Genomic DNA, 21267 nt, shown 5'->3' on the forward strand with positions numbered 1-21267 from the left:
GCTAGTGATACATGTATTACATAAAGATGCAGTAGATGATATAGAGTACAGTATATACATATACATATGAGATGAATAATGTAGGGTATGTAAACATTATATTAAGTAGCATTGTTTAAAGTGGCTAGTGATATATTTTACATCAATTCCCATCAATTCCCATTATTAAAGTGGCTGGAGTTGAGTCAGTGTGTTGGCAGCAGCCACTCAATGTTAGTGGTGGCTGTTTAACAGTCTGATGGCCTTGAGATAGAAGCTGTTTTTCAGTCTCTCGGTCCCAGCTTTGATGCACCTGTACTGACCTCGCCTTCTGGATGATAGTGGGGTGAACAGGCATTGGCTCGGGTGGTTGTTGTCCTTGATGATCTTTATGGCCTTCCTGTGACATCGGGTGGTGTAGGTGTCCTGGAGGGCAGGTAGTTTGCCCCCGGTGATGCGTTGTGCAGACCTCACTACCCTCTGGAGAGCCTTATGGTTGTGGGCGGAGCAGTTGCCGTACCAGGCGGTGATACAGCTCAACAGGATGCTCTCGATTGTGCATCTGTAGAAGTTTGTGAGTGCTTTTAGTAATAGTCATTTACAACATTAACAATGTCTACACTGTATTTCTGATAAATCAGTGTGTTGGCAGCAGCCACTCAATGTTAGTGGTGGCTGTTTAACAGTCTGATGGCCTTGAGATAGAAGCTGTTTTTCAGTCTCTCGGTCCCAGCTTTGATGCACCTGTACTGACCTCGCCTTCTGGATGATAGTGGGGTGAACAGGCATTGGCTCGGGTGGTTGTTGTCCTTGATGATCTTTATGGCCTTCCTGTGACATCGGGTGGTGTAGGTGTCCTGGAGGGCAGGTAGTTTGCCCCCGGTGATGCGTTGTGCAGACCTCACTACCCTCTGGAGAGCCTTATGGTTGTGGGCGGAGCAGTTGCCGTACCAGGCGGTGATACAGCTCAACAGGATGCTCTCGATTGTGCATCTGTAGAAGTTTGTGAGTGCTTTTAGTAATAGTCATTTACAACATTAACAATGTCTACACTGTATTTCTGATAAATGTGGTGTTATTTTAATGGACTAAAAATGTGCTTTTCTTTCAAAAAACAAGGACATTTCTAAGTGACCCCAAACTTTTGAACGGTAGTGTAATGCTTTTGTTGTTTGTTCTTTGTTATAGAGCCAAAAATATTGGCGAAGTGGTTTATCCATGTATCTCAGTTTTGGATAGATAATTCTTCGTGATTTTTGTTTGTTTATAGTTTTCTAAATTTCCCAGGAGTGGTTCAATTCTATGGATTCTTCAATTACATTGAGCTGATTTCTGACATGCCTTTCCTTCTTTTTCCGTAGTGTATTTCTGTATTGTTTTAGTGAGCGTAGACTCAGGTTTTCTGGGTCTCCATGTTTTTGGTTGGATAGGTTTCTCAATTTCTTTCTTAGGTTTTTGCCTTCTTCATCAAATCATTTGTCATTGTTGTTAATTTTCTTTGGTTGTCAGCTTGACATTTTTTGATTTGATAGGGAAGCTGAGCGGTCAAATATACTGTTTAGGTTTTCTACTGCCAAGTTTACACCTTCACTATTACAGTGAAACATTTGTTCCAGGAAATGTTCTCTCTCTCTCTCTCTCTCTCTCTCTCTCTCTCTCTCTCTCTCTCTCTTAGTCTCTCTTTGTCTCTCTCTTTGCCTCTCTCTCTCTCTCTCTCTCTCTCTCTCTCTCTCTCTCTCTCTCTCTCTCTCTCTCTCTCTCTCTCTCTCTCTCTCTCTGTAATGTTATCTTGCCTTCCTGTTCACTAGAGTTCTATTAGGGAAGAATGTGTCCTTGTTCCACCACACCAGACCACACCAGACCACGCCAGACCAGACCAGACCAGACCACACCAGACCACGCCAGACCAGACCAGACCAGACCAGACCACACCAGACCACGCCAGACCAGACCAGACCAGACCAGACCACACCAGACATGCCTCCCCATCAGAACATGCCTCCATTGTACTGACCATGTTCTGTTCTGGTGGGGATCCATGGTCTGGTGGGGAACCATGGTCTGGTGGGGAACCATGGTCTGGTGGGGATCCATGGTCTGGTGGGGAACCATGGTCTGGTGGGGAACCATGGTCTGGTGGGGAACCATGTTCTGGTGGGGATCCATGGTCTGGTGGGGATCCATGGTCTGGTGGGGATCCATGGTCTGGTGGGGATCCATGGTCTGGTGGGGATCCATGGTCTGGTGGGGATCCATGGTCTGATCTCTAGGACCAGCAGGGTTTAGGCCTGGAGATATAGACCATGAGTTTGGCAATCTGGACTGTTTCCCTCGTCTGGTTTGACTGTAGCAAAAGTCCTTGTCTTGATGTCTGGTTATATGCTTACTCTCTCCTCCTCCTCCTCCTCCTCCTCCTCCTCCTCCTCCTCCTCCTCCTCCAGTTGAAGTGTTACCACAAGCGTTTCCGGAGCCCCATTAGGGATGTGATATTCAGAGTGCAGTTCCACACCTGTGCCATCCACGACCTGGGAGTGGTCTTCGGGAAGAATGAACTGGATCAGACTTTTAAAGGTGTGTGTGTGTATGTGTGGGTGACTGTGTGTGTGTATGTGTGTGTGTGTGGGTGACTGTGTGTGTGTGTATGTATGGATGTGTATGTGTGGGTGACTGTGTGTGTGTGTATGTGTGCGTGGGTCAAATCAAATGTTATTTGTCACATACACATGGTTAGCAGATGTTAATGCGAGTGTAGCGAAATGCTTGTGCTTCTAGTTCCGACAATTCAGTAATAACCAACGAGTAATCTAGCCTAACAATTACACAACTACTACCTTATATACACAAGTGTAAAGGGATAAAGAATATGTACATAAAGATATATGAATGAGTGATGGTACAGAACGGCATAGGCAAGATGCAGTAGATGGTATCGAGAACAGTATATACAGTGCCTTGCGAAAGTATTCGGCCCCCTTGAACTTTGCAACCTTTTGCCACATTTCAGGCTTCAAACATAAAGATATAAAACTGTATTTTTTTTAGAAGAATCAACAACAAGTGGGACACAATCATGAAGTGGAACGACATTTATTGGATATTTCAAACTTTTTTAACAAAACAAAAACTGAAACATTGGGCGTGCAAAATTATTCAGCACCTTTACTTTCAGTGCAGCAAACTCTCTCCAGAAGTTCAGTGAGGATCTCTGAATGATCCAATGTTGACCTAAATGACTAATGATGATAAATACAATCCACCTGTGTGTAATCAAGTCTCCGTATAAATGCACCTGCACTGTGATAGTCTCAGAGGTCCGTTAAAAGCGCAGAGAGCATCATGAAGAACAAGGAACACACCAGGCAGGTCCGAGATACTGTTGTGAAGAAGTTTAAAGCCGGATTTGGATACAAAAAGATTTCCCAAGCTTTAAACATCCCAAGGAGCACTGTGCAAGCGATAATATTGAAATGGAAGGAGTATCAGACCACTGCAAATCTACCAAGACCTGGCCGTCCCTCTAAACTTTCAGCTCATACAAGGAGAAGACTGATCAGAGATGCAGCCAAGAGGCCCATGATCACTCTGGATGAACTGCAGAGATCTACAGCTGAGGTGGGAGACTCTGTCCATAGGACAACAATCAGTCGTATATTGCACAAATCTGGCCTTTATGGAAGAGTGGCAAGAAGAAAGCCATTTCTTAAAGATATCCATAAAAAGTGTTGTTTAAAGTTTGCCACAAGCCACCTGGGAGACACGCCAAACATGTGGAAGAAGGTGCTCTGGTCAGATGAAACCAAAATTGAACTTTTTGGCAACAATGCAAAATGTTATGTTTGGCGTAAAAGCAACACAGCTCATCACACTGAACCCACCATCCCCACTGTCAAATATGGTGGTGGCAGCATCATGGTTTGGGCCTGCTTTTCTTCAGCAGGGACAGGGAAGATGGTTAAAATTGATGGGAAGATGGATGGAGCCAAATACAGGACCATTCTGGAAGAAAACCTGATGGAGTCTGCAAAAGACCTGAGACTGGGACGGAGATTTGTCTTCCAACAAGACAATGATCCAAAACATAAAGCAAAATCTACAATGGAATGGTTCAAAAATAAACATATTCAGGTGTTAGAATGGCCAAGTCAAAGTCCAGACCTGAATCCAATCGAGAATCTGTGGAAAGAACTGAAAACTGCTGTTCACAAATGCTCTCCATCCAACCTCACTGAGCTCGAGCTGTTTTGCAAGGAGGAATGGAAAAAATGTCAGTCTCTCGATGTGCAAAACTGATAGAGACATACCCCAAGTGACTTACAGCTGTAATCGCAGCAAAAGGTGGCGCTACAAAGTATTAACTTAAGGGGGCTGAATAATTTTGCACGCCCAATTTTTCAGTTTTTGATTTGTTAAAAATGTTTGAAATATCCAATAAATGTCGTTCCACTTCATGATTGTGTCCCACTTGTTGTTGATTCTTCACAAAAAAATACAGTTTTATATCTTTATGTTTGAAGCCTGAAATGTGGCAAAAGGTCGCAAAGTTCAAGGGGGCCGAATACTTTCGCAAGGCACTGTACATATGAGATGAGTAATGTAGGGTATGTAAACATAAAGTGGCATAGTTTAAAGTGGCTAGTGATACATGTATTACATAAAGATGGCAAGATGCAGTAGATGATATAGAGTACAGTATATACATATGAGATGAGTAATGTAGGGTATGTAAACATTATATTAAGTGTCATTGTTTAAAGTGTTTGTATGTGTGGGTGACTGTGTATGTGTATGTGTGGGTGACTGTGTGTGTGTATGTGTGGGTGGCTGTGTGTGTGTGTGTATGTGTGGGTGACTGTGTGTGTGTATGTGTGGGTGACTGTGTGTGTGTATGTGTGGGTGGCTGTGTGTGTGTGTGTATGTGTACGTGGGTGACTGTGTGTGTATGTGTACGTGGGTGACTGTGTGTGTGTATGTGTGGGTGATTGTGTGTGTGTATGTGTGTGTGGGTGTCTGTGTGGGTGTATGTGTGTGTGACTGTGTGTGTGTATGTGTGCGTGGGTGACTGTGTGTGTATGTGTGCGTGGGTGACTGTGTGTGTGTATGTGTGGGTGACTATGTGTGTGAATGTGTGCAGGGGTGACTGTGTGTGTATTGTGTGCGGGGGTGACTGTGTATGTGTGTGTGTGTGCGTGGGTGACTGTGTGTGTGTATGTGTGCGGGGCTGACTGTGTGTGTATGTGTGCGGGGGTGACTGTGTGTGTGTGTATGTGTGCAGGGGTGACTGTGTGTGTGTATGTGTGGGTGACTGTGTGTGTGTGTATGTGTGCGTGGGTGACTGTGTGTGTGTGTCTTTGTAGCAGTGCGTACACATGTTTGTGTGTGTATGTACCTATGTGGCCTCTCCCAAAAAATGTAAATTGATTGTTGGTGCACGTGTGTACGTGTGTTTGTTGAAGTGCGTACACATGTTCGCGTGTGTACTGTATTTACCTGGCCTCTGTAAAAATGTGAAATTGATTGTCGTTTAATGTGTGTCACTACACAGATGAGAGATTTCCAGAATATGGGAAAGTGGAATTTGTCTTCTCCTTCGGACCTGAGAAAATCAAAGGTACAGGTAATCAGTGTATTTCAAGTTGAATGCTTCAATGCATGCTACATGTAGCAATGTATACACAAACTATAGTTAGTACCATAAGGTAATGCAGCACAGCATGGATTGGTGTAAATTGATTGTGTGTTGTCAGCATAGTTAACTGCATGTGGCTATGCAGAAAGTACATGTTATATTGTATTTCTGTTATGGGCATTAATGGGTTAAAGACTGCATTACCCAGCTGGCTTTGTGTCTCTCAGGAATGGGCCACCTTGAGAATGGCCCACAAGTGTCGGTGGACTACAATACCCAAAACCCCCTCATCCGCTGGGACTCCTACGAGAACTTCAACAGGGGCTGCGAGGATACAGTAGATGGTGAGCACCAAGACCACACACACACACACACACACACACACACACACACACACAGAGTGGTGGAAAAAGTTCCCAGTTGTCATACTTGAGTAAAAGATACCTTAATAGCACTGGAGGCTGCTGAGGGGAGGATGGCTCATGATATTAGCCATAACAGAGCAAATGGAATGGCATCAAACACCTACAAACCAAATGTTTCATACATTTGATACCATTCCACTAAAGCCGCTCAAGCCATTATCACGAGCCCGACCTCCCCAATTAAGGTGACACCAACCTCCCGTGCTTAATAGAAAAGTGAAGGCCACCTTGTAAAATAGTGAAAAAAGTAGTACTTTAAAGTAGTGTTATTAAAATAATTTACACACATACACACACACACACACACACACACACACACACACACACACACACACACACACACACACACACACACACTCATACATCTACAAGTGCCGGACTCATCAGGCAGATGTTGACATGTAAATCAGTAGAACCCCCCCCCCCTCCTCACAGTCTAGAAGAAACCAAAGGGTGTTGGCTGACCTCCAGATGGCTGGCAATATACCTCAACAGCAGAACGGTGTGATAATTGGCCAATATCATTTTCATGAAATGTAATGAATGCCTCCTTGCGGCGGTAGAGCCATGAGAGCCATCTAGAGCCATATCACACTGTACAGTTAGGGACTTTCTGGTGCTACTCTGTGATGCAACCCATGATTAGTTGTGGGGAACACAGTCCTCTTCTTGGCCAGCAGGTGTTCCTATAGAGCCCCTGGTGTTTGGTAAATGATGGTGATAATGAGAGGCCACAGCATTTAGAAACATGGCACATCCACTGGTACTTCCACTGGTACTTCCACTGGCATTCTACTGGTACTTCCACTGGCATTCTACTGGTACTTCCACTGGCATTCTACTGGTACTTACACTGGCATTCTACTGGTAATTCCACTGGCATTCTACTGGTACTTCCACTGGTACTTCCACTGGCATTCTACTGGTACTTCCACTGGTACTTCCACTGGCATTCTACTGGTACTTCCACTGGCATTCTACTGGTACTTCCACTGGCATTCTACTGGTACTTCCACTGGCATTCCACTGGTACTTCCACTGGTACTTCCACTGGCATTCTACTTTTACTTCCACTGGTACTTCCACTGGCATTCTACTGGTACTTCCACTGGTACTTCCACTGGCATTCTACTGGTACTTCCACTGGGACCTCCACTGGCATTCTACTGGTACTTCCACTGGTACTTCCATTGGCATTCTACTGGTACTTCCACTGGTACTTCCACTGGCATTCTACTGGTACTTCCACAGGCATTCTACTGGTACTTCCACTGGTACTTCCACTGGCATTCTACTGGTACTTCTACTGGTACTTCCACTGGCATTCTACTGGTACTTCCACTGGTACTTCCACTGGCATTCTACTGGTACTTCCACTGGGACCTCCACTGGCATTCTACTGGTACTTCCACTGGTACTTCCATTGGCATTCTACTGGTACTTCCACTGGTACTTCCACTGGCATTCTACTGGTACTTCCACTGGCATTCTACTGGTACTTCCACTGGTACATCCACTGGCATTCTACTGGTACTTCCACTGGTACTTCCACTGGCATTCTACTGGTACTTCCACTGGTACTTCCACTGGCATTACACTGGTACTTCCACTGGTACTTCCACTGGCATTCTACTGGTACTTCCACTGGTACTTCCTCTGGCATTCTACTGGTACTTCCACTGGTACTTCCACTGGCATTCTACTGGTACTTCCACTGGTACTTCCACTGGCAATCTACTGGTACTTCCACTGGCATTCTACTGGTACTTCCACTGGCAGTCTACTGGTACTTCCACTGGTACTTCCACTGGCATTCTACTGGTACTTCCACAGGCATTCTACTGGTACTTCCACTGGTACTTCCACTGGCATTCTACTGGTACTTCCACTGGTACTTCCATTGGCATTCCACTGGTACTTCCACTGGTACTTCCACTGGCATTCTACTGGTACTTCCACTGGCATTCCACTGGTACTTCCACTGGCATTCTACTGGTACTTCCACTGGTACTTCCACTGGCATTCTACTGGTACTTCCACTGGTACTTCCACTGGCATTCTACTGGTACTTCCACTGGTACTTCCACTGGCATTCTACTGGTACTTCCACTGGTACTTCCATTGGCATTCTACTGGTACTTCCACGGGTACTTCCACTGGCATTCTACTGGTACTTCCACTGGTACTTCCACTGGCATTCTACTGGTACTTCCACTGGGACCTCCACTGGCATTCTACTGGTACTTCCACTGGTACTTCCATTGGCATTCTACTGGTACTTCCACTGGTACTTCCACTGGCATTCTACTGGTACTTCCTCTGGCATTCTACTGGTACTTCCACTGGTACTTCCACTGGCATTCTACTGGTACTTCCACTGGTACTTCCACTGGCATTCTACTGGTACTTCCACTGGTACTTCCACTGGCATTACACTGGTACTTCCACTGGTACTTCCACTGGCATTCTACTGGTACTTCCACTGGTACTTCCTCTGGCATTCTACTGGTACTTCCACTGGTACTTCCACTGGCATTCTACTGGTACTTCCACTGGTACTTCCACTGGCAAGCTACTGGTACTTCCACTGGCATTCTACCTGTACTTCCACTGGCAGTCTACTGGTACTTCCACTGGTACTTCCACTGGCATTCTACTGGTACTTCCACAGGCATTCTACTGGTACTTCCACTGGTACTTCCACTGGCATTCTACTGGTACTTCCACTGGTACTTCCATTGGCATTCCACTGGTACTTCCACTGGCATTCTACTGGTACTTCCACTGGCATTCCACTGGTACTTCCACTGGCATTCTACTGGTACTTCTACTGGTACTTCCACTGGTACTTCCACTGGCATTCTACTGGTACTTCCACTGGTACTTCCCCTGGCATTCTACTGGTACTTCCACTGGTACTTCCACTGGTACTTCCACTGGCATTCTACTGATACTTCCACTGGTACTTCCACTGGCATTCTACTTGTACTTCCACGGGTACTTCCACTGGTACTTCCACTGGTACTTCCAATGGTACTTCCACTGGCATTCCACTGCACCACCTCTCTCCACATCTAAAAGTAAGAGCATACATCTTCCTCAGCCGTTCGGACATTTTGATTCTTTCACATATTCCTATTCACTTTTGTCTGTTTAAGCATGGCCAATCTAGTGACTACCTTGCCCTACCCCTCTTGCCTCCTCTTGTTCTCATCATTTGCCCCTATCTCCCCCTTTCCTCTCCCCCCCCCGTCTTAGCTGCAGGAGCAGACCCCATGCCATAAAGCACCCCCCCCCCCCCCCACACACACACCTGTCAATCACTCCTTTAAATAGCTGCTGCAGAAATAGGTGGTAGTCAGTCGCTCTGCTGGTAACCCGAACCCCTGTGTGCAAGGGGCTAGGGCTGGGGGTCAGGAGATGACGGGACCCCACACCAAACTCCTGCTCACCTCCTCTCACCTCTACTCCCCTTCCTCCTCCACCTCCTCCACCTTGACGGGACCCCACACCAAACTCCTGCTCACCTCCTCTCACCTCTACTCCCCTTCCTCCTCCACCTCCTCCACCTTACCCCTCTGCTTCTGCAGTCCCACTGCCCCATTCCATAGCCCTCACTGGGGCTGTCATCATTCATCATGGTTCCTATTGATTAGTATTGTGGACGGGACAAGACAATGAATACAGTGAGGGCAGTGTGCACCCTATCTTATGCCACCCATATGCCCCAAGTGGAAAGAGAGAGGAGGCAGTTGCACCAGAGCACAGGCCGTGGCAAGTAGCCATCCTGTCAAGCTAGGCCCTCGGCAGCCATTTTGGTGCAGCGGTAATACGCTCCAACATGCACTATGGCTTGAATAGAAACCACTGTATTATATCATATTCAACTCTCTGGAGAGCTCTTGTGGTAATTGCTATGTAAAGAAGGTCATTGGGAAATGCTGGTGTTGGCAGTTTGATCCTAATTGAATGGACTAGATGTTTGGTTCTGGTTGGCTCAGCAGAAAGCATTCTGCCAGTCCCCTCGCTTAGCTAATTGCAGGCTTTGCTTCCTTAGCAGTTGGATTGGATTGGAAAAATGTGGATTCAGTACATGGTGCTAGAATATTGTGTGACCGCCATTCAATTGGTCTTGGGCTGAAAGTGAACCTCTGTGAAAGCTCAAGTGGTTTTATAGGTTGAAGGAAGATGTCTGTGTTCCAAGGCTGGGCTTGGGTTTTGAGCTAGGGTTCGTTCGTTTGCTAGCTGCTTTGCTACCCACCTCAATGTTTCTCCGCCAAGGGGTCTACTCTGAAAATACCCTTCCTCTCTCTCTTTCCCTTCCTCTCTTTCCCTCCCTCTCTCAAGGGCTTCAGCTTGGGTTCTGGAGTGAGGGTTCAAGACCGGTCGCTAGCTGCTTGTTGGCCCACCTCAACGTTTCTTCACCAAGGGGTCTGTTCTGAAAACACCGCCCTCTCCCCTCCCTCTCTCTTTCCCTCCCTCTCTCTCTTCCTCCTCTTTTGATCACAGTGTTGCAGTCGACAGGTCAGGTGAATGTCGATGAGGGACCAGTTTTTAGGCACTAAAATGGCTAACACGCAGACGGACAAGCTACGCTGTGTAGCCTAGCTTTCATTAGGTTCTGGACAAATGGAGGGTTTTCCCATAACTGTCGTGACGCTGTGTGCTCCAGTGGACTCTTGTCATTAAAAGCATTAGGGCAGTGTTATTTGTCCGTGTGGTAGCTAGTCCTAGTCCTAAATGGCTGTTCCACCCTGGAGCATTGATGTATATACAGTTGAAGTCGGAAGTTTACATACACTTAGGTTGGAGTCATTAAAACTCATTTTTCAACCACTCCACAAATATCTTGTTAACTATCTATAGTTTTGGCAAGTCGGTTAGGACATCTACTTTGTGCATGACACAAATAATTTTTCAAACAATTGTTTACAGACAGATTATTTAACTTTAACTTTAACTTATTTAAAATTCACTGTATCACAATTCCAGTGGGTCAGAAGTTTACGAACACTAAGTTGATTGTGCCTTTAAACAGCTTGGAAAATTCCAGAAAATTATGTCATGGCTTTGGAAGCTTCTGATAGGCTAATTAACATAATTTGAGTCAATTGGAGGTATACCTGTGGATGTATTTCTTCAAACCTTCAAACTCAGTGCCTTTTTGCTTGACATCATGGGAAAATCAAAAGAAATCAGCCAAGACCTCGGAAAAGACATTGTAGACCTCCACGACCTCTGGTTCGTCATTGGGAGCAATTTCCAAACGCCTGAAGATACCACGTTCATCTGTACAAACAATAGTACGCAAGTATTAACACCATGGTACCGCACAGCCGTCATACAGCTCAGGAAGGAGACACGTTCTGTCTCCTAGAGTCCAAATCAATCCCAGAACAACAGCAAAGGACCTTGTGAAGATGCTGGAGGAAACAGGTACAAAAGTATCTATATCAACAGTAAATCGACATAACCTGAAAGGCCTCTCAGCAAGGAAGAAGCCACTGCTCCAAAACCACCATAAAAAAAGCCTACTACTGTTTGCAACTGCACATGGGGACAAAGATCGTACTTTTTGGAGAATTGTCCTCTTGTCCTCTTGTCTGATGAAACAAAAATAGAACTGTTTGGCCATAATGACCGTTGTTTGGTTTGGAGGGAAAAGGGGGAGGCTTGCAAGCCGAAGAACACCATCCCGACTGTGAAGCACGGGGGTGGCAGCATCATGTTGTGGGGGTGCTTTGTTGCAGGAGGGACTGGTGCACTTCACAAAATAGATGGCTTCATGAGGAAGGAAAATTACGTGGATATATTGAAGCAACATCTCAAGACATCAGTCAGGAAGTTAAAGCTTGGTCGCAAATTGGTCTTCCAAATGGACAATGACCCTAAGCAAAATGGCTTAAGGACAACAAAGTCAAGGTATTGGAGTGGCCATCACAAAGCCCTGACCTCAATCCCATAGAAAATGTGTGGGCAGAACTGAAAAAGTGTGTGCAAGCAAGGAGGCCTACAAACCTGACTCCGTTACACCAGCTCTGTCAGAAGGAATGGGCCAAAATTCACCCAACTTATTGTAGGAAGCTTGTGGAAGGCAACCCGAAACGTTTGACCCAAGTTAAATCATAGAAAGGCAATGCTACCAAATACTAATTGAGTTTATGTAAACTTCTGACCCACTGCAAATGATGAAAGAAATCAAATCTGAAATAAATCATTCTCTCTACTATTATTCGGACATTTCACATTCTTAAAATAAGGTGGTGATCCTAACTGACCTAAGACAGGGAATTTTTACTAGGATTAAATGTCAGGAATTGTGAAAAACTGAGTTTAAATGTATATAAACTTCCGACTTCAACTCTGTGTCAGAGTCACGGCTAGCTTCTGGTAAGGCCTTGGTTTACATATTGCAATGACCTTTGTAGAAATCAGATGAAAGGAGTATATGAACGATAAGCCTGTTTAAAAGGTCTGTATGAATAACAAGGTTATTGGTAGAATAATACATCATTAAGTTGATGATGATGATGATGTATCTGCAAATATGAAGGTGTTCAGAGCGTCTGTGTCCACTTTTAGCCTGGGTGCTGCTGAGATGTGTGAAGAGCATTGTCGGATAGTTACTAGTTGTGTGTTATTAGTGTGTGTGCCTGCGTTCAAGTGTGTGTGTGTGTGTGTGTGTGTGTGTGTGTGTGTGTGTGTGTGTGTGTGTCTGTTTCACTAATATTCCTTCACTAATAGGACTTCACTATTTGCCCTGTACTCAGCTGTTGACCTGGGGTCCAACAAGGGAAATAGCGCTCGAACATTAGCTAGCGTATTCCATTTGTTTTGTGCTAGCCGCGACCATTCGTTAATGTTAATTAACAGTCTGAGGAGGTAGTGTTAGGCGAACGTAAGTGTCTGTTTCAGGTCTAAACTACCACTACAAATAATCAAGTGGCCTTTCTATTACATACAGTGCCTTCGGAAAGTATTCAGACCGCTTGACTTTTCCACATTTTGTTACGTTACAGCCTTATTCTAAAATGGTTTAAATAAATAAAAATCCTTAGCAATCTACACACAATACCCCATAATAACAATGAGAAAACAGGTTTTTATGCATTTTTGCAAATGTATAACAAATGTATTGCAAATGTATAACTTTACATAAGTATCCAGACCCTTTGCTATGAGACTCGAAATTTAGTTTAGGTGCATCCTTTTCCTATTGATCATCCTTGAGATGTTTCTACAACTTGATTGGAGTCCACCTGTGGTAAATTCAATTAATTGAAGGTCCCACAGTTGATAGTGCATGTCAGAGCAAAAAGCAAGCCATGAGGTCAAAGGAATTGTCTGTAGAGCTCAGAGACAGGATTGTGTCGAGGCACAGATCTGGGGAAGGGTATCAAAAAAATTCTGCAACATTGAAGGTCCCCAAGAACACAGTGGCCTCCATCATTCTTAAATGGAAGAAGTTTGGAACCACCAAGACTCTTCATAGAGCTGGCAACAAACTGAGCAATCGGGGAGAAGGGCCTTGGTCAGGGAGGTGACCAAGAACCCGATGGTCACTCTGACAGAGCTTCAGAGTTCCTCTATAGAGATGGGAGAACCTTTCAGAAGGACAACCATCTCTGCAGCACTCCACCAATCAGGCCTTTATGGTAGAGTGGGCAGACGGAAGCCACTCATCAGTAAAAGACAGCCCACTTGGAGTTTGCCAAAAGGGACATAAAGACTTCCAGACCATGAGAAACAAGATTCTCTGGTCTGATGAAACCAAGATTGAAATCTTTGTCCTGAATGTCAAGCTTCACGTCTGGAGGAAACCTGGCACAATCTCTACGGTGAAGCATGGTGGTGGCAGCATCATGCTGTGGGGATGTTTTTCATAGGCAGGGACTGAGAGACTAGCCAGGATCGAGGGAAAGATAAACAGAGCAAAGTACAGAGAGATCCTTGACGAAAACCTGCTCCAGAGCGTTCAGGACCTCAGACTGGGGCGAAGGTTCACCTTCCAACAGGACAACAACCCTAAGCACACAGCCAAGACAATGCAAGAGTGGCTTCGGAACAAGTCTCTGAATGTCCTTGAGTGGACCAGCCAGAGCCTGGACTTGAACCCGATTGAAAAATCTCTTGGAGAGACCTGAAAACAGCTGTGCAGCGACGCTCCCCATCCAACCTGACAGAGCTTGAGAAGATCTGCAGAAAAGAATGGGAGAAACTCCCCAAATACAGGTGTGCCAAGCTTGTAGCATCATACCCAAGTAGAGTTGAGGCTGTAATCGCAGCCAAAGGTGCTTGAACAAAGGACTGAGAAAATACTTATGTAAATGTAATATTTCAGTTTTGTTTTCTTAATACATTTGCAAATATTTCTTAAAACCTGTTTTTTCTTTGTCATTGTGTGGTATTTTGTGTAGATTGATGAGGGAAATAAACTATTTAATCAATTTTAGAATAAGGCTGTAACATAACAAAATGTGGAAAAAGTCTAGGGGCCTGAATACTTTCTGAATGCACTGTATATGCATTTATACTCTTTCAATATTTCTTAATTCCATTCTTTTACTTTTTAGATTTGTGTGTATTCTTAGATATTACTGCACTGTTGGAGCTAGGAACACAAGCAATAACATCTGCTAAATATGTGTATGCGACCAATAACATTTGATTTGAATAGCAAAGTAATTTGCAGTTTGATTACTGGCACTACAATGCCACAGGAGTCATTACCAAACATGTCTGTTTGATGGTTTACCATCACCGTAACATTTTGGAATGTTCATTCAAATCGTTCAACTGAGATTGTTACAAAGTAACATGTTCACCGCTAACAGAACCCTTGTTCAATTCACCTCTCGGATTATAGCCTTAAGAGGCCAACTCTCTGTCCGTTGTCTACTCCTGCCCACTCACTCAGTTACCAGACAGAAAACACCACTACACCACTACATGCAAATCTGGTTGAAGGGTGTTGTGACTTTTCTGGGCCACTGTATACCCAAGGTAAAACAGATTATGTTATTGTAGGGATAGGATATCTAAACCTAGACTGTTACCATGTCTCAAGACCGCGTTAGCCTGTTGAGCCAAAGCTCTGGAAGGTAACACAAGTCCACAGGTCATGCAAACTGTGAATTACACCTCCTTCAGTGCACAATATTTATTTACACACATGAAAGTAACCATGATAATCATTTTATTTGTTTTTTGAAAAGAACAGAGTGATAGTAAAACTGTGTGGGTGTGTGTGTGTGTGTGTGTGTGTGTGTGTGTGTGTGTGTGCATGCGTGCGTGTGTGTGTGCGTGTTGCTGAGTGTTCACTGTGGCCGGAGACAGCAGCAGGCTGTGGTGTGGGCCTTGTTTATGGTTCTCCTCCCATATTTGGCTGTGGCACGGCCCCGGGCATGTCTCGAATAGCTGGGTGGTAACAGAGAAAGAGGGAGAGAGGGAGGGAGGGAGGGAGGAAGGGAGAGGGGGAGGGAGGGAGGGAGGGAGGGAGGGAGAGAGGGAGGGAGGGAGAGAGGGAGGGAGGGAGGGAGGGAGGGAGGGAGTGAGGGAGGGAGGGAGGGAACGAGAGAGAACGAGAGAGAACGAGAGCGAGTGGGGGACACGGGGACACAGTGAGTGGAACAGCCTGGCCAGGACTAAAGCCCTTTTTGTTAGCTAACTGTCACCGGAGTTGGAACGAGAGAACGAGGGAAGCAGAGTGAAAGAAAGGACCAAATGAAGGGAAGGATATAGGCTGAGCGGTATTACAGCAGCTGGTGAGTACAGTACAGTAGTACAGTAGTCAGGTCTAAGGGTTGACTGTAAGGGCTCAGGTGCTGATAGGGCTAATGACATAATTGGTAGGTGTCATATGTTTCTTTTGTGGTTTATAACGAAGTTTTGTTCAATTCAGTTGAATTGTTCTTTATTGTGTAGTGGTAGTGTAGAGGCTGGGAATACCTATGTTTTACATAACCTTTTGTTTCTAGTTATGGAAGTTTGAGTTTAATGTTTGCTTGGGTTATAGTACACTGTAAGTTGGTAGTAAATTCTCAAACTTATTTTTTGACTTGATTGAATGAGAGGGTCTGTCGGAGCATGATTTTAAGTGTTTTCTCAGTTGCAGCAGATGCAAGGCTCTCTCAGCATGTCCTTTATTTTGTTTCTATGTCAACATGGTTGTTTACAGTACCCTTTGAATCATTGAGTGAGTAATTTGCGTGTGGAACATTTTATAAATGTGCCGCAATTATGGCACACCACAACTATTAAGCTGCCTGCTCTAACTTCTTTTAAGACCAATTTAACTTGTGAGTTATGAGTTGGGACGCTGAATGAGGGACTTTGACTGGCTTTTCACAATACGTCATGTTGTATCGTCACTGTGGTGTTTCTATGGCAGTGTGGAAACAGTTACTGCCTTGGATAGAGTGGAGAGTTTGTTCTGGTTTAATAAGGGGCCTAGTACCCCTCATAGGAGTGACAGAAGGACTAGTGTAGTTAGAGCTGGCACTGACAGCACCATGAGACATAGCAGCAGGTTTACAGCCCACCCCTAAGCTCCTCAGAGCCCCCTAGATACCTCAGCTACCACATATCTGACTCAGCTATCTCTCTGTCCCTCAATTTCCCCCCATACCTCACCTACCTCTTATCTGCCTTTAGTTATCGCCTGTCTCTCACTGTCCCTCCATACCTCAGCTACCTCATATCTGACTCAGCTATCTCTCTGTCCCTCAATTTCCCTCCATACCTCACCTACCTCTTATCTGCCTTTAGTTATCGCCTGTCTCTCACTGTCCCTCCATACCTCAGCTACCTCATGTCTGACTCAGTTATCTCTCTGTCCCTCAGTGTCATCATCCCTGCCCCTACTTCAACTATGATTGTCCCTCCATACCTCAACTATCCCCTGTCTTTCACTGTCTCCCTCCTACATCTGGTCTCACTGTCTCTCTCTGGCTCCTTGCTACCTCAGCTCTCACAGTCTCTCTCTGGCTCCTTGCTACCTCAGCTCTCACAGTCTCTCTCTGGCTCCTTGCTACTTCAGCTCTCACTGTCTCTCTCTGGCTCCTTGCTACCTCAGCTCTCACAGTCTCTCTCTGACTCCTTGCTACCTCAGCTCTCACTGTCTCTCTCTGGCTCCTTGCTACCTCAGCTCTCACTCTCTCTCTCTGGCTCCTTGCTACCTCAGCTCTCACTGTCTCTCTCTGACTCCTTGCTACCTCAGCTCTCACTGTCTCTCTCTGGCTCCTTGCTACCTCAGCTCTCACTGTCTCTCTCTGGCTCCTTGCTACCTCAGCTCTCACTGTCTCTTTCTGGCTCCTTGCTACCTCAGCTCTCACTGTCTCTCTCTGACTCTCTATACCATTTACAGCGATGGCGTATAGGTTTTATTTTAGGGGTATACCAGAGTCTGGATCTTCCAGTGATCCTTGCAGACAGTCGTCAACTCCCAGACAGAGAGATAGGCAGACATCATGACATGTAATCTTTAGTTCAGTTACTGATATGACTTCCATGCTATTACTACCAAATACAGACGGGTTGACAGACAGACAGACATGCTGACAGACAGACAAGTTGACAGACATCTCCATGACAGTTATCATTACCATACATACTGATACGGCTGTCACAACACCTCTTGGACTAACTGACTGACTGACAGACAGACAGACAGACAGACAGACAGACAGACAGACAGACAGACAGACAGACAGAAAGACAGACAGGCAGGCTGACAGGCTGACAGGCTGACAGACAGACAGGCAGACAGACAGACAGACAGACAGACAGACAGACAGACAGACAGACAGACAGACAGACAGGCTGACAGGCAGACAAGTTGACAGACATCTCCATGACAGTTATCTTTACCACACATACTGATACGGCTGTCACAACACCTCTTGGACTAACTGACTGACTGACAGACAGACAGTAAGACACGTCTCTATGACAGACAGACAGACAGACTAGCCCTAGTGTTTGTCATTCAACCATCTTCATGAGGCTCTGGAATGCAGACTGCTGGTTGGCACAGCGATATCAAAGCCCGTCCCTGCTGAGGTGGGTGTCATGTCCCGTAGAGAGACGCCCTTTAGGCTGTCTGGCAAAGTCAGGCCATGACATCATCCAACGGGGACGTGTTGTCTGTGTGGTGTGTGGCTGAGATGACAGCTAGGGGCTGTTGCTGGTCAGGGTGATTCACACCTGGCCAGCCCCCAACATTGCCCAACAGGCACAGATCCAGGATCAGCTTATTGTCACCAAATACTAATTTGAACTGTTTATGGGAGAGACCGTGCGCAGGGGGCAACTACAGACAGACCCTTAGTTTTATACTGTGCTTCTAGGCCGGCTGCAGATTTTTCTCATTATTCTTTCCCTTTTCATCTATTTCTGTCCTCCTCTCTCTTTGTAGAGCTCTCTCTGTGTGGGTTTCGCTTTCTCAAATCAAATCTTATCAAATGTATTTATATAGTCCTTCTTACATCAGCTGATATCTCAAAGTGCTGTTACCTCCCTCCCTCCCTCCCTCCCTCCCTCCCTCCCTCCCTCCCTCCCTCCCTCCCTCCCTCCCTCCCTCTCTGTGGCTGTTTTACATGTGTGACTGACTGTGCGGTTTTAGTATTGTTTGTTTATGAATTAACTAGCCTCCAGGACCTTCTGTTTTCATCCCATCATGCCCCTCTCTCTAGCAGCATGCCTTCCTTCCTGGTTTTACAGGCCCCGGTTTGTTCCTGGTTGCCCCCGCTAACCCCGTGTTGTCCCGTTTCCTCCCCCCTCATCAGTAAGACCCGAAAGACCCGCGGCACAGGTCAACTATTTCCCTTAAATACTGCTGTCTGTGTGTGAGAGTCTGTGTGAGGAGAGAGGGGCTTTCGTGTGTTTCTCTATGTATGTAGTGAGCTGTGGGGTTGTGGGTTGGGAATTTATGAGAATAACGTGTATCCCATACGGTCAGACCAAGAGCACACCCCAAGGAAGACTTCTACACCACATTCCTCTCACACACTCAGAGGAATAGGAACTTTTCTGAGGAACATGTTTGGGTGGTGTGTGTGAGAGTGTATGTTCTCACACTCTAATGTGTGTCTTTCTTTCTCAGTGTCCGTATCTATATATCTTTTTTAGCCAGTGTTCTTTGTTCGACTTCATCATCTGAGGGGATATTAGGTTAACTCCTTACCAGATCCACAACACTGTTGGTCTTGTCTTCATCCAGTCACACCATGGAGGTTCTGCCACGGTGCTACTAGCTAGCTTAGCACAATCAGTAGCCACCCAGCAGGGGATTTGTCTTTAAGTGGGCTGTAGTATTTTCCCACCCTTAAGTGTGTGTGTATAGAGTGTATTCGGTAAGTACTCAAACCACTTAACTTTTTCAACATGTTGTTACATTACAGACTTATTCTGAAATTGTTTAAATTGTGTTTTTCCCTCATCAATCTATACACAATACCCCATAATGACAAAGCAAAAACTGTTTTTTAGAAATGTTTGCAAACCTGAAAAATCACATTTACATAAGCATTCAGACCCTTTACTTAGTACTTTGTTGAAGCACCTTGGGCAGTGATTACAGCCTCTTCTTAGGTAGGAAGCTACAAGCTTGGCACACCTGTATTTGGGAAGTTTCTCCCATTCCTCTCTGCAGATCCTCTCAAGCTCTTTCAGGTTGGATGGGGAGCGTCGCTGCAGAGATGTTCAGGTCTCTCCAGAGATGTTCGATTGGGTTCAAGTCCGGGTTCTGGCTGGGCCACTCAAGGGCTTTCAGAGACTTGTCCCAAAGCCACTCCTGCGTTGTCTTGGCTGTGTGCTTAGGGTCGTTGTCCTGTTGGAACGTGAACCTTTGCCCCAGTCTGAGGTCCTGAGCGCTCTTGAGCAGGTTTTCATCAAGAATCTCTCTGTACTATGCTCTGTTCATCTTTGCCTTGATCCTGACTACTCTCCCAGTCCATAACGCTGAAAAACATCCCCACAGCATGATGCTGCCACCAAATAAAAATCAAATCAAATGTATTTATATAGCCCTTCATACATCAGCTGATATCTCAAAGTGCTGTACAGAAACCCAGCCTAAAACCCCAAACAGCAAGCAATGCAGGTGTAGAAGCACCACCACCATGCTTCACCGTAGAGATGGTGCCAGGTTTCCTCCAGACGTGACGTGACGCTTGGCATTCAGGCCAAAGAGTTCAATCTTGGTTTCATCAGACAAGAGAATCTTGTTTCTCATGGTCTGGGAGTCTTTATGTCCCTTTTGGCAAACTCCAAGTGGGCTGTCTTTTACTGATGAGTGACTTCCGTCTGGCCACTCTACCATAAAGGCCCGATTGGTGGAGTGCTGCAGAGATGATTTTTCTGGAAGGTTCTCCCATCTCCACAGAGGAACTCTGAAGCTCTGTCAGAGTGACCATTGGGTTCTTGGTCATCTCCCTGACCAAGGCGCTTCTCCCCCGATTGCTCAGTCTTGGTGTGTCCAAACTTCTTCCATTTAAGAATGATGGAGGCCACTGTGTTCTTGGGGACCTTCAATGCTGCAGACATGTTTTGTTACCCTTCCCTGGATCTGTGCCTCAGCACAATATGTCTCTGAGCTCTACGGACAATTCATTTGACCTCATGGCTTGGTTTTTGGTCAACTGTGGGACCTTATATAGACAGGTGTGTGCCTTTCCAAATCATGTCCAATCAATTGAATTTTCCACAGGTGGACTCCAATCAAGTTGTAGAAACATCTCAAGAATGGTCAATGGAAACAGGATGCGCCTGAGCTCAATTTCGAGTCTCATAGCAAAGGGTCTGAATACTTATGTAAATAAGGTATTTCTGTTTTTAATTGTTTATATATTGGCAAACATGTCTAAAAAACGGTTTTCACTTTGTCATAATGAGGTTTTGTGTGTAGATTGATGAGGGGAAAAAAATATTGAATCCATTTTAGAATAAGGCTGTAACGGAACAAAATGTGAAAAAAGTCAAGGGGTCTGAATACTTTCCGAAGGCACTGTATGTGTATGCGTGCATGCCCGTGTCTTATGAGCCTCGCACTCCACAAGGCCTCTGAGGAACCATTGGCTAAGTCAATTGAATGATACATGAATGGAAGGCTAATGATGTCCATCTCTCAGGTTAGCCCCAAACTATGTCTATATATGAGCCTGTTAACTCTGTCCTGTTAACTCTTGTCCTGTCAACTCTGTCCTGTCAACTCTGTCCTGTCAACTCTGTCCTGTCAAC

The 21267-nt window shown here is 45.4% G+C and overlaps 1 protein-coding gene across 50 annotated transcripts in view; it reads left to right on the forward strand.

Annotated features, from left to right (window-relative positions):
* LOC110528828 (tensin-1) overlaps positions 1-21267 on the forward strand; it is a 309937-nt gene that overhangs the window by 268171 nt on the left and 20499 nt on the right. For 30 of the 50 annotated variants that reach the window (XM_090240020.1, XM_090240039.1, XM_090240045.1 and 27 more), the window contains 3 exons: positions 2421-2550; positions 5522-5587; positions 5833-5949. In XM_090240020.1, the coding sequence (XP_090096146.1) occupies positions 2421-2550; positions 5522-5587; positions 5833-5949 (313 nt within the window). Of the gene's footprint in view, positions 1-2420; positions 2551-5521; positions 5594-5832; positions 5950-10377; positions 10462-21267 lie in introns of all 50 variants that reach the window. The other 20 variants (XM_090240023.1, XM_090240024.1, XM_090240030.1 and 17 more) reach the window with 2 other exon arrangements.

This window comes from Oncorhynchus mykiss, chromosome 7 (assembly GCF_057628025.1).
Source record: "Oncorhynchus mykiss isolate SJ-2025 chromosome 7, ASM5762802v1, whole genome shotgun sequence".
Lineage (NCBI taxonomy): Eukaryota > Metazoa > Chordata > Actinopteri > Salmoniformes > Salmonidae > Oncorhynchus > Oncorhynchus mykiss.